The sequence below is a fragment of the Cynara cardunculus genome, assembly GCF_001531365.2.
Source record: "Cynara cardunculus var. scolymus isolate 2C chromosome LG 5, CcrdV1, whole genome shotgun sequence".
Classification (NCBI taxonomy): domain Eukaryota; kingdom Viridiplantae; phylum Streptophyta; class Magnoliopsida; order Asterales; family Asteraceae; genus Cynara; species Cynara cardunculus.
Genome location: NC_037532.1, coordinates 976,121 through 989,063, shown reverse-complemented (window position 1 = coordinate 989,063; position 12,943 = coordinate 976,121). Strand labels below are relative to the sequence as shown.

At 36.5% G+C, this 12,943-nt stretch overlaps 1 protein-coding gene across 2 annotated transcripts; it reads right to left on the bottom strand.

Annotated features, from left to right (window-relative positions):
* Positions 1–1,064: 1,064 nt before the first annotated feature.
* Positions 1,065–11,890, bottom strand: LOC112512525 (mitochondrial Rho GTPase 2-like). Of its 2 annotated transcripts, XR_003069232.1 has the most exons (16): positions 11,805–11,890; positions 11,494–11,721; positions 11,271–11,403; positions 10,965–11,114; positions 10,376–10,552; positions 9,955–10,206; positions 9,811–9,879; positions 8,337–8,392; positions 6,550–6,631; positions 5,236–5,447; positions 5,036–5,105; positions 4,275–4,387; positions 3,320–3,470; positions 2,579–2,765; positions 2,272–2,402; positions 1,065–1,135 (listed from the first exon to the last, which is right to left on the bottom strand). XR_003069232.1 is itself a non-coding variant. In XM_025118530.1 (15 exons), the coding sequence occupies exons 2-15, from the start codon at positions 11,712–11,714 to the stop codon at positions 2,326–2,328; spliced, it is 1,950 nt and encodes a 649-aa protein (XP_024974298.1). In that variant the 5' UTR covers positions 11,715–11,721; positions 11,805–11,890; the 3' UTR covers positions 2,176–2,325. The 2 variants fall into 2 exon arrangements, 1 of the variants encoding a protein (XP_024974298.1); XM_025118530.1 differs by lacking the exon at positions 1,065–1,135 and having other exon boundaries at positions 2,176–2,402.
* Positions 11,891–12,943: the final 1,053 nt, after the last annotated feature.

Here is a 12,943-nt window from a genome sequence, read left to right as displayed (position 1 = left end):
GATTCACCTTCGACTCTTCATAATTGGTTTCTATTTCAAAACCTATTGACACCAACATAGCGTCAAAATCAATCTATGCCAAGATTCTTTTCTCAAAGCTTACATGTATTATCTTACTTTTTAAATAAGTATCCATATTTTTATTTTTATTTGTGTTAAGATAATGTCTGATTTTCAAATATACCCATAATTATAAGATTAAAAAGTTCATTACTCTATAATTTATTATGAATACAAGTGTCATTTATTTGTGTCAAAGAGGGTCATTATATGCAACAAAACTCAAACACATACAAATGGTCAATGGCCCGATGGTATATGGTAACCTCAGATTCCCGAACTCAGATGTTCAAGTCTCACAAAAAATGAGAACTGTGTATTTAATTTGCTGTATATAAATATTATATATTTCAAAACAAAAAACTCGTACACTTGTCATCTATCACCTTTGATGAGATTTGAATCCTTAACCACCAGAAATATTGGATTACTGAATACAGCCGGACCAATGGCCATTTGGTAATCTATGCCAAGATTTGCCTTCAACTTCGAAACGGAAAAGCAAAAACAAAAGGAAAAAACGACCCAGGTTGGCAATGAGGCCAAGGAGCGTTCGAGTGCTCAAAAGGGGTCCCGGGTTTCAAATCAGCTCGTAACGTGGCCGTTTTTGAAAACACATATGATAGAAAGAAAGTTGTGAGCAAAATGAAAAGAAAGGGGGAAAAGGACAATAAAGGAGGAAAGATGAGATCTAGAAACATAAGCTGGGGAATATCATCTGATCATCAATCCAAGTTGAGTCTAATTCCAGTGCTGCTGCAAGCATTAGATAGAACAACTTTAGCCCCCCTCCCCCCAACCCCACCCTACCCGCCCTACCCCTACCCAAAATCCATGACTGCCTTTAATCACTCACTGGTTGGAATCTTTGAACAGACTGAAATAATTGAGAAAAATGAAATCATTTTGGGGTCAAGAAACCACCAAATGAGAGATAGATACAGAATCTATATATCTATCCTCCACTTCCACTACTATTGACTTCTCTCTATCATTCTCAAGTGCTGAAGATCAAAAGCCCCTGAAAATCTGGACATCAAAATCTTCACTTTTCACCCTTTTTCTTGTCCAATTGCTGCAAAAAACAAACCCTCATAAATGCCTAAAAAGCTTAGGAGTCATATTCAGTGTGGCCTGCCAAAAATCAAAGTACCAATTTTTTCTCATTATTCACTTGTGCATTTTCCTACAAATATTGATAGTGCCTAAATCTCCAAGAACCAGTTTTCTCATTATTCACTTGAGCATTTTCTTACAAATATTGTTAGTGCAAGTACCAGTTTTCTCAATTATTCACTTGTGTATTTTCCTACTAATGTTACCAATTTTCTCATCATCCATTTGTGCATTTTCTTACAGATATTGTTAGTGCCTAAATCAAAGTATCAGTTTCTCATATTCACTTGTGCATTTTCCTACAAATATCGTTATTGGCTCGGGGGGTTTTACTGTCCGGTAAAAATTGTTTACATGGTCAGAGACGATGTTGTTTACCAAGCACTTCTAACCGGTCCATGATGCTGATTGGTAAGCTAAGGAAGAGAGTCTTACTCCGTCAGTTGAATAGTGCTGACCCAGACCACACCCTTACCCGGTCAGCACTTATCCAATTTGTGTGGGTAATGGCTTTAACTGCTTATTTACACAAAACCGCCATGAAGAAAGGGAAAACCCTATGTTTAGCTACAATTCCACTGTCTATTTCCTTGAATGCATGCATGCAGAAGGGGACTCGTTGCACTTGTCTTACAAATAGCATAATGACACCCATTTATCATGAGGGAACCAAATCAAACAGCCGAGTATATCCCACCTGAAGGTGGGGGTACGGGACTAGGAGGGGTAAGACGCAAATCTAATATCTACCTAAAGTGTAGAGCGGTTGTTTCTATGAAGACCCCCAACTTGTGAACGAGTGTGCTAAAAGAGAACTGCACATAAGATAAATTTTGAAAAGCTAGTTACGAGTAAGCAATAATATGCAGAAAAATGCATTATGGGTTTTTTCTAACGATGAATAGGAAAGTTGAGATATCAGCATAATAGAGTTTGAAATGGCGGGAGATCTATATGCTTTATGAAGTGAAAAATAATAGTAACGGAAAATGGTAAAGAAAAACTTCCAAAGATGATTATACTTGTTGGAGATCTGATACTATTCTTTTGTACAGATGTAGTTTAAAAGAGGGTAAAAATATAGAGCAAACCAACCGCTTATTTTGATTCCTATGGTGCAGCAGTTGGGGAAGATGCTAATGCTTTAAGCTAACTGGCGGAATGGCTCTTCCTTGCTGCATAGGCTCGGTATGCCGCCAATGCTATTACAGCCGCAGCAGCTCCAACTGCAAATTTGTAGTAAAAATACATCAAACAAACAAATCAAACGAGCCCAGTATATCCCACCTAGAGGTGGGGTCTGGTGAGGGTGGGACGTATGCAGACCTGAGCTCTATCCCAAAAAGTAAAACAGTTGTTTATGTGAAAAGGATGCGAAGAAAGAGTGATAATGCCGAATTACCAGAAGCAAACATGAGAGAACGATTAACGAGCCGACGGTATTGCTTCTTGTTTCTCCCATATTCAGTTTCAGGGACGCTCAAATAACAGCGCTCAGCTGCGTTTACAATTCTCCAAAAGATGTTATTCATGTCTCTTTCCTTTACGCTGATATGGATGGGTGCATCTATTTTCATTTCCTGACAAATCTAGAGCAAAGGGTCGCAAAGTGCGGATTGAAGTGAGTAAAATTTTCATAGTAAGAGATTAAAAAGGTAAAACCAAACCGAACCAAACGAAACAAACCCAGTAAGTTCCACATGGTGGTGGGGTCGGGTGGGGTGGGATGGGATGTATGCAGACATGATCTCGATCTCGAAAAAAGAGTGACTGTTTTCGTGAAGACACCGACTTGGCAAAGTGTGCGAAAAGAAAGGGAAAAACTTGCTAATTTTTTGTAGAAAAAGAACATAAGAACTTGAAAATACGATGAATATCAGAAATAACTACACGCCCCTAGTCTAACCTAGGACTCCGAAGATCTTACTGCTAGGTGATAGCCCCCTAATCCTGCTCCATCTTCTATCTTTCTAGAACCCTTCCTCCCGTCTATGGTAACTACAGATTCTCATCCCTAGTCTGCTACCCTTATCTTGCATCTCCAAGAACTTCTATTAGAGGTCATGTCCTAGGAAAAGAACAATGTAAACAGATTGCATAGGAGAAGGGGGCAAAAGATATTGAGGTCAATAAAGTCAATTACCGCTTCCGAATCCTTGATTGCCATTGGGTAAGAATCCAAGTCATCCTTAGCAGCAACGAAGAGACAAGGGACGCCATAACCAGTATCTTCACCTCGTCTAGCGACATCCATAAGCAATTCTGATGATCTTTTTAAGGAATATTCATCCGAACTGCAACGAGCAACAAATTAGACACAAGGGAAGAGAAAAAGAATCGGCATATCGACAAGAATGAAAGAAAGACAACAGTTACTGTTGGGTTCCCTTGAGAACATAAAAAGGATAAGATCTTTGTAGCATCGAAATGGCGCTCGTTGTGTTGGAATAAAAAGCATAGCAGTCAACTGTACTAGTTCATCGTTACTAGTCAAGGCATTTGAATCGAACTCCAACTAGTTTATAACTAAAAGCGACTCACAACCCAACGTTGCATTAAGTTGAACTTTACCTCAATAGAATCATGGCTTCGCTAGAAGGATCACGTGTAGGTGTTGATTTACCACAAATTTGTACTTATCAAAGGGATTTTTCATGTTTCAATTCACAAACATGGTGTTAAAACGGATTATTTAGCTAAATGAACTCAGGGAAAATGTTCTTTAAATTCATGACCTTCTAACAGGTTTCTAAGCATTCTTGTGTGTAGAGAAGCATTCTTCTGTTAAAAGCAGTGACAATCTCAAAACCTGCAAAAGGTCATGGATTTTAAAAAACCTGTAAGAAGGTCATGGATTTAAAAAAATTGTCCGAAGATCATGGATTTAGAAAAAAAAACATGTCAGAAGGTCATAGATTTTTAAAAAAACCTGTCAAAAGGCCATTAAACTAAAGGACATTGTTGAAACCTTTTACCTTCTAGGTAGGTTTTGAAGGGAAATCCTTGTAAACATGTTTCCTCTTTTAATTTTTTCTAGCCATTTTCAACAAGTCTATGAATAGAAATCAAATCTTGCTAACATATAGCATCAAACTCACCAGTCATAAACAAAAACTGCTACATCACAGGCAGCCAAGGATTCCTTGCTAGATAGAAACGGTTTGACTTCATCTTCTTGAATTTCACGCAATATAAGAGTTTTCTTTGTTCCCTGAAAATTCGATGTATATCATGCAAGTCACATGGTAGAAACAGCCGACCCAAAAGACGTGTAGTTATTAGTATGCTTTCTCCTATTCTCAGGTGTCCCATATGACTTTGCATAAAAGGTACTCCCTTCGTCCCAAAATATATGTCCATAATGAAAATCGGTTTTAGAAATGTGCAACTGTTACATTTTTTTAATTAACTAATTGACAATTTTACCCCTAATAATAGAGAAAGTAATGAATTTCTCTATCTCATAGTTAAGGGTAGAATTGGAAAGTAGGCAATTTTGAAAGTGGATACTTATTTTGGAAACACTAGAATACAAATACGGACACTTATTTTGGGACAGACAGAGTAGAAAATTAGTCAAAACAGGTGCAGTTGTAGTTTCAGTCTTGCCCTTGAGACAGTGGAAGAATCTCATACTTGTAGATGTTTGAGATTACAACTGAAAACGTTAAAAGGCAAAACACAGAATTGGCATATAATGAAAATATATTCATCAATTTGAAAGCAAGTAAATGGGATCATCCTGAATGAGCAAGATGGGCACCTAAGAAGAAAAGGCAGATAAGCACAAAATGAAATTTTATTAAGACACCATCTTCAAATGTTTCTAAAATCAAAATGTTTTACAGTGTACACTCACCCGAAGCTGATCAACAGCATTGACTGTATAACATTGATTGCTGGTTAACGTATATGATTGTTGGAAAGGCCTGCAAGTAAATTGAGTGTATGCTTCATGAGATATAACAGCAGAAGAGATTAAGAAATTTGTGGAGATCACAAACTTCAAACAGAAAAACTAGCATAACTTTTCAAGGAGCAAAAGCTTCAAAAAAGCACCTTCCCACAAATGAACTTAACAGTGCAGACTTGCCAGCATTTTTTGGTCCAAATACAAGGCACTGGAAAACATGTCTGTCCGATTGTTGTTTTTTAACATCTAACGTTCTTTTCCTGGTAAGATGGAGTGCTGTTGCAGGATCATTAGTATATCCCAGGTATATCAGATAGGCCAAACTTTTTGCTGGATCGAGTAATGTCATTAGGGCCCACTGCAACCATGAATCAAATGTCAGGAATGCCGAGCATACAGCTTAGGCAAATAAATAAATTTTCATGGGGGCTGAATGTCAGTAATGCCGAGCATGCAAATGTAAGTTGAAATAATACATGTACATCTATAGTCATGGGGACTGAAGTACTTAACTAGTACCTGGAGTGATTTGTTATTTTTGATGCAATCTTATTAAATGTAGAAAGTTTAATTTCAAATCCATAAATATATCATCAGTGTAGCGTCGAACTTCCTTATACAAATATAGTAATTAGTCTCTGTTTTATGGATGAATATAGCAATGAACTCTCATTAAGTGAAGTACAGTGGCTGCAGGTAGATAATCAATTTCAGATGGTTAAGTACAACTGAACAACTTAAACTAAACACTTGGTTTGAATAAAGCGATGTAATCAAGAACCAGAACAGTAATCGGGTGTTGTGATGTTGCTAAAGAACAAGCCTTGGGGTGATATGACTCTTGCATTTGGTGGTTTGAACTACATAGAAATAACAAAAACAACAATAGTTATTACATATATAAAAAAGATTAGAAGACTGTGCACTGGCTTGTACTTGGTAAACCATTTATGTTTAGATATATGTCCATACATGTCAAAACAAATAAACATCCATATAATACACAAGACGAAGGATCGTGTGGGAGTAGGAGTTAAGGTGAGAAAAGAAGGGATCTGGACCCCTTGATCACTTTTAACCTCACCCCCCCCCCCTCCATGAATTGCACTTGATACGGGAACTGATCCGGTGCATCTCGTTGCTTCTCATTAGTGTTGATCTTCAATTAGGATTGATCCAAGGGTGGAGATCCCTCCTTACCCTTCTCACTATAGCTTCCATTCTCACCGGAACCCAACCCTAATAAACAATTACATCAATAGTTGTATGTCTGAACCAAACCAGTCATTGGCCAACTTTCAGAGTGCATATGCAGAGAACTTGAACCCCGCAGCAAGCAAGCCGAAAGATTAGAGAATATTTATGACAAGATGAAAAACAGTTAAAAGAACAGTGGAATAAAGCAAAGTAATCTGGTATTGCAATTCCTTGTGGTATGAATAAGTATGCATCGCACGCACCTGAGAGAGGAATCCAGAAAGTCTTATATCCCCTAATTCGGTTCTCTCTAAGCTACTCTTGTAAGGATCTTCATCCCAAGGACTGAAATAAGAACATAAATTACACATGCATTAGAATTAATATGGCGAGAGGAGCCTCTTCTTCTGATATAGCAAATGGAGACGCCGAGTTTGGAACATTTAATTGTAAAAGTGCTCATGGTTACTGATGCACTCGTACTATATAACAGACCAGCAGCAATTTTCGGCTTTTAATAGTCATTTGAGTGTCAAAACAAAAGCAGGAATATCAACCCACTTAGATCAAAAGCTTACAATAGGATCTGCAGATGCTGATTAATTAAATAACTCATCTGGATTTCCTGTGGAGGTGAGGGGTTCATGTCTCACCAAAGATGAGAAGTGTGTGCGAGTTTAATTTGCCATATCTAAATATTATATACTTAGAAAAAGCTTTATGAGATACCTAGCAAATAAGCAACAATGAAAGAAGAAGGCAATAGTTCAGTTACTAGTTTTGCTTACCTTGTTAGCATGTATATGTTCTAACCCAATTCGAGATGGCGGATCTCCCAAAGAGAATAGAGAGGAATAGAACTCAAAACACTTTCTTCTTTGTCTAAAAATTAAAGTGACAACAATACAAACTTATATTACAAAGTCCCTCTCCATGTCTACGGTTAGCACCATGATCCTAAAATAGCTCCTACCTTGTTGCTAACCATCATGCTTAACTCCTATGAGATTAAATAATAACATGCACTAATAATTACCAACACAAACCTAAAATATTGAACCCATGCATAATTAATATAAAAGATATGGTAAAAACAGCAGCTACTCTTCCAGACGAGCAGGTGTCACGGGTCTAGATGTCCGTATCAGTATATTCCGATGTTACTTTACCCGGTGAAATGATAAGGTTAGAAAATAGTTTTTCACTATAACCTTCTATATAAAAGGTAGTTGCCAACTCAAATAATTATTCAAGCTTTTATGGCAACTAACCTTTACTCCTTCCAATCCAAGAGCCAAGATTAATGTCCATTTCAAAACCTGGCTATCTGGAGATCTTTTTACCTATCTGAGGCATGAATCAACTGGAATCCCTGTTTAAATTCAATCTTTAGTTTTAATAGAGAAAGATTATTAGAAAACATCCAAATGAACTAATTTCATATAGCAAACTTCGATTATTAAGTAAACAAATTCCTAAAAAGATGAAGTATATTAGCAATCTAATGTCCATCAGAAAGCATAAATAATGAAAAGAAGAAAATGATTCTCGTGGTGTTTTAATTCTGGGACAAAACTAAAAGCCAAAAAGCTCATTTTCGGGACAGGCATACAGAACTACTATATGGTGATTACTTTATCATAGAAGTTTCAGGTCAAATCAATTAGTTGCTATTAAATTATAAAAAGAGCGTGTTTAGGTAGATTTGATTGATAAGCACTTACAGAAGAATTTGAGAAGGGAATGATGTGCTTGTGCTGATTATTTTGAGGCTAATGGAAGGTAGGGGAAAGAATAGAGAACGCTTAAATGCATAAGAAATCATCAAGCATGTTGTACTTCAATCCAAAACTCGGAAGGGATACAACATAAGAAAAGGTAAACATGATCAACTCATGGGTCTCCATAAGAATGGGAAATAAACAACAAAATGCCACCCTATCTCACCACGTGTAATACGAATATAAAGAAAGAAGGGGAAAAACTAGATTTAATATAGATACCATGAAGAATTAAATCAATACAATGTGAAGTTGAAAAATTGGCCCACCTTTCTGGCGCAGTTGAAAACAGCTCATCAAGCTCAGAGTCTTGAAGGGCCCCGTCCTACCAGGTGTAAACGTTTACATTTGAGATATATGCACAACAACTTCAAAAGCAAATATTGAGAGTTTGCTACAATGGTATATATCATAATGAATGAAGAAATTTAACTTTTTACATGTTCCCAGCACAGCCCAACATTAGATAGTTGACTTCTGCTTGTGCTCCTTTCACTTTGGAAAAAAAACCTTTCACCCAATACAAGTGAAGACAGAACTTATTTACTAGGTTAAACTGCCCAAGTTTTGGCGTAGCGTGCATATGACCTACTATTGGAGACAGTAATCTGCTCCTTGGATGAGTACAACAAATTTTTACGAGTATATATATATATATATATATACATACATACATACACACACATGCACAGAGAGAGAGAGAGAGATGTTTGGGTGTGTTAGTGTTCCTATTGCATAAACGTCATCGATCCCATCAACTATTTTTGTTTTCGGCCACCCAATCTTTCAGGCTGAGAATGAAACTTCAAAAAGACATTCTAAATCCAGAATACCTGAGTTTAACGTAATTGAATCTTTCTTTAATGAAGCATAATGAATGGGTTGCCAGATTCTATGGAAAAGCCAAAATTCGACAAGTAAACATATTTTTTATCATGCCTTCCATTTCCAGATTGTCCCTTTTTTTCTCCTGATGTTGGATAGTTTCTCCATACCAATAGAATTATTTTTTCAGTTTTTCACTTTCCATCCTCTTGTCAGATTGGAGCCATAACTCATATATCTTCTGGAATCTAAGGCACATGCACCATATGAAGGATAGAAAGGAACGATGCAACTTCAACCATGTCTTGGCTCAAAAACAAAGTCAAATTAGACTCCTGATAACGAACGAAGTGTGGCTAATTTTGCAATATCTCTTTGACCTGCAGCCTAAAACATGGCTCTAGCGGGACGAACAAGGAACTGACATCATCTTCAAAGGATAGTTGTTACAATTTGTATTGGGAAAATGTTTGTAGTTTATATATTGTGGTATGTTGTACAAGTATGCACAAGTCTCAAATACTTGGTTTTTCCATTTATGTCCTTACAGCTATTGTATTGAATGCATTTATGAGACAAAAATATTCTGAAATACTATCACTAGAAAAAGTAACAGCCTTACCATCTGAAATTGGATTAACGAAACAAGCTTAACCTTAGGACAAATAAATGAAGTGAAAGATTAAAAGGCAGACACCACATTCTTTCAAGTTTCTATCTAGGGATTACGGAAGTAAATCGGTGCAAGTCTACACTTGCCTACTCAAAGAGAATACTCACTCTTCTCAATCTATTTCAACATAGAGAAAGTAAAATGACTGAACATTAACTAAAGCAGTTATGAAGTAACGAAACACAATGTAATTAAGAATCAATAAATAAGAATTTAAGTTAGAATCAAACATGAGAAATACATACATTGTTAGAATCAAACAAACTGAAAATCCCCATCAGGAAGTCCACAGCTTCGCTAGTCAACTCAACACTCTACATGAACACAACATTAGAGGATTATTGCCAATATTGGATGCTATTTTAATTTGAAGTTGGTAAGGGCATAACCTGGTCAGGAGCCTTTTTAGATGGAACAGGAAGATTCTCCTTCCGGAGTTCAATGTCATCATTGTAACCAAATTTACGCAAGACGCTCCACGTCGTCTCAAGGCGGCCTTTTTCAATAAACAGCGCATGAAGAAAAAGAAATCCTGTTAGGGTAAGCCCAAGTTCGTTGACCCCTTCAGGCACCTTCTCCTGCACAACTCTCTTAACACCCACTATTTCAGCAGGTTGTAGAGRAGCATTGAAACACTTAACCTGTTATGAGAAACAGAAGAGCAGTTCTTTATATATACAAAGAAACACTATTGCTTATGATTCCCATCACTGAATAGAAAATCTAGAAGAAACAAAAAGGAAGTCAAGGATCTCATCATAAGAAAGTGTATAACTTTCTTATTATGGAAGATAGAAGTAGAGGGGTTACCTGAAATTCATTCAACTCACTATCATTTAGSGCACTGTCCATATCATGATCACACAGAATAAATATCCTTTTCAATGCTCTAATGCATCGGGGTTTTAGAGTTTGAGATTCTTGATCAAACAAGGGGGCTGTTGGATGAAGCACTGCTTTTTGGGCATAGTAAAACACCTCAGGTACCTATAAAATAGATAAACTGAGCTTGTGTTTCTAACCATGTAACAGGTTTAAACTACGAGATAAGTCTGAACATGATGTGGAAAACAAAATGCCTGCATTCTAACTTCTCCAAATGCACATGGAAAAGGAATAAGCTATAGCATATCACCAAGATGATCTTGCTTTTAGAGTGCAACAAGCTCAAGCTGGTGCAACTGTCAGATCTAAGTGATCCGACAATAATTTCACTAAAAGGAACAAAAATACATGAGTCGAAGTAAAAGGGTGTTGCGTTTTTATTAGATGTTACTATAGGGTCACTGCATAAACTAAAAACATAAAGACATATTGCCATAATGTGACAAACATTACATGAACAATCTATATGCTTCCAATCTTTTCATTGATATCAAAGTTGAACATAATAACATACCTGGACAAGGTTAGCTGCGGAACACTCTATACAAGTTTCTATCTCCCTAAACTGTTGCATTATTGGAGCCATCACCTGCTCTAGACTCATGGGGTAGTGTTCATCACGCAAATCTAGCTTGCAACCAACCACAATCACTGGTACCTTGACCTGTAGATAGATCAACATAAGAACATAAATGAATTCTCACAATCCCCAATCAAGCAATTAAAAGCATATCACAATTGGAATTTTCTTGGTGTAATTTCCTTTTCTTGTTTTCCTTTTGCCTCATTTTATATCATAAAATATGGACGGATTGAAAACCTTCAAGCGACGAACTTCAGGAATCCAGAAAGTCTGAACGCGATTGAGTGTTTCAGGTTTATCACAAGCATATGTAATCACCACCGCATCAGCTCGCTTCAATTCTTCCTCTAGTTTAGCTTTACCTTCCAAACTACATTTACAAATCCAAGTAAAGGACTAATAAGCAAATGCATAATCTAATCAATCAAATAAATCGGTTACAAGAATACTCAATCTATACCTAGACGCAGTATCGATGATGGTTACCGGAACGCCATCCGGATAGTAATCCGCAGGAAGACGAGTAGGAGGAAGAACAGGTGAAACGCTTTCCGGAAAATTCTCTGAGGCAGCTGCCGCGATTAGGCTTGATTTACCAGAGCCACGATCACCGACCACCACAACTCGGACGGTAGTCCGGCGACCTGGAATCGGTGCCCCCACTGCTGAGCCGCCTGACATTTAACAACTACAAAGACCAAAATCACATATATAAGTTAACCACAGAAAAAAAAAACTTCGTTAGATGAGATCTAAACGATCAACAAACACCTCTTCAGAAAACACAAATCAATCGCTGAATTCTACAGAACTAATCTGCTTCTTGATCGACGGCGAGCTATGCAGACATGCTCATGAATGGAGTCGGATGCTTTATTGTCTGTACAGCGGAAGAAATCTGTTGAAAGAGTCACTGTGAGGGTGTATCAAAAGCGTGAGTGAAGGGTGTAAACTGTAAGAAATCTCATTCTTATGGAAAAAACTATAACTTTTTGTTTCTTGAGGGTGTATCAAAAGCGTGAGTGAGGGGCGTAAATAGTAATAATCTCATTCTTTTGGGGAAAAAATGTAAATATTCATTTCTTGGGGGTTAGGGGAGGTTCAGATTTTCTCGGGGGGGTGTCCCCCTCTCCTCACCAATAGCAAAGATGTCTATGACTTGTGTTGTACACTATAGGTTTAAATATTCAATAGTTCAATTTTGGCATATTATATTAAATTATAATAAAAATAGGTTTAAATATTTAATAGTTCAATTTTGGCATATTATATTAAATAATAATAAAAATAAAAGGAATTTATGTTATTTCTATTATTCTTGAGATTTTTTTCCATTTTAAATATTTTTGTAAAAAATAATCATATATTTTAATTGTTCTCCATCGTTCCATGCAGATTAGTTTCGGAATAAAATTTGATTATCATGAGTAGGGGTGCTCATGGGTTGGGTTGATCGGGTTGAGGACATTTGAACAACTCAACCCAATGCTTGCGGTTTGGAAAAATCTTAACCCAACCGAACCCAAACCAAAGTGCAACCCAACCCAACCCAACTCGTACGGGTTAGTCGGGTTGATCGGGTTGATACTTTGGTATATTAAAATACTCTTCTAACTTTTAATATGTTATTTCTCTACTTATAATTTCTTTTTCATCATCAACCATTTGATACAACTTATTCATATTTNCTATAGGTTTAAATATTCAATAGTTCAATTTTGGCATATTATATTAAATTATAATAAAAATAGGTTTAAATATTTAATAGTTCAATTTTGGCATATTATATTAAATAATAATAAAAATAAAAGGAATTTATGTTATTTCTATTATTCTTGAGATTTTTTTCCATTTTAAATATTTTTGTAAAAAATAATCATATATTTTAATTGTTCTCCATCGTTCCATGC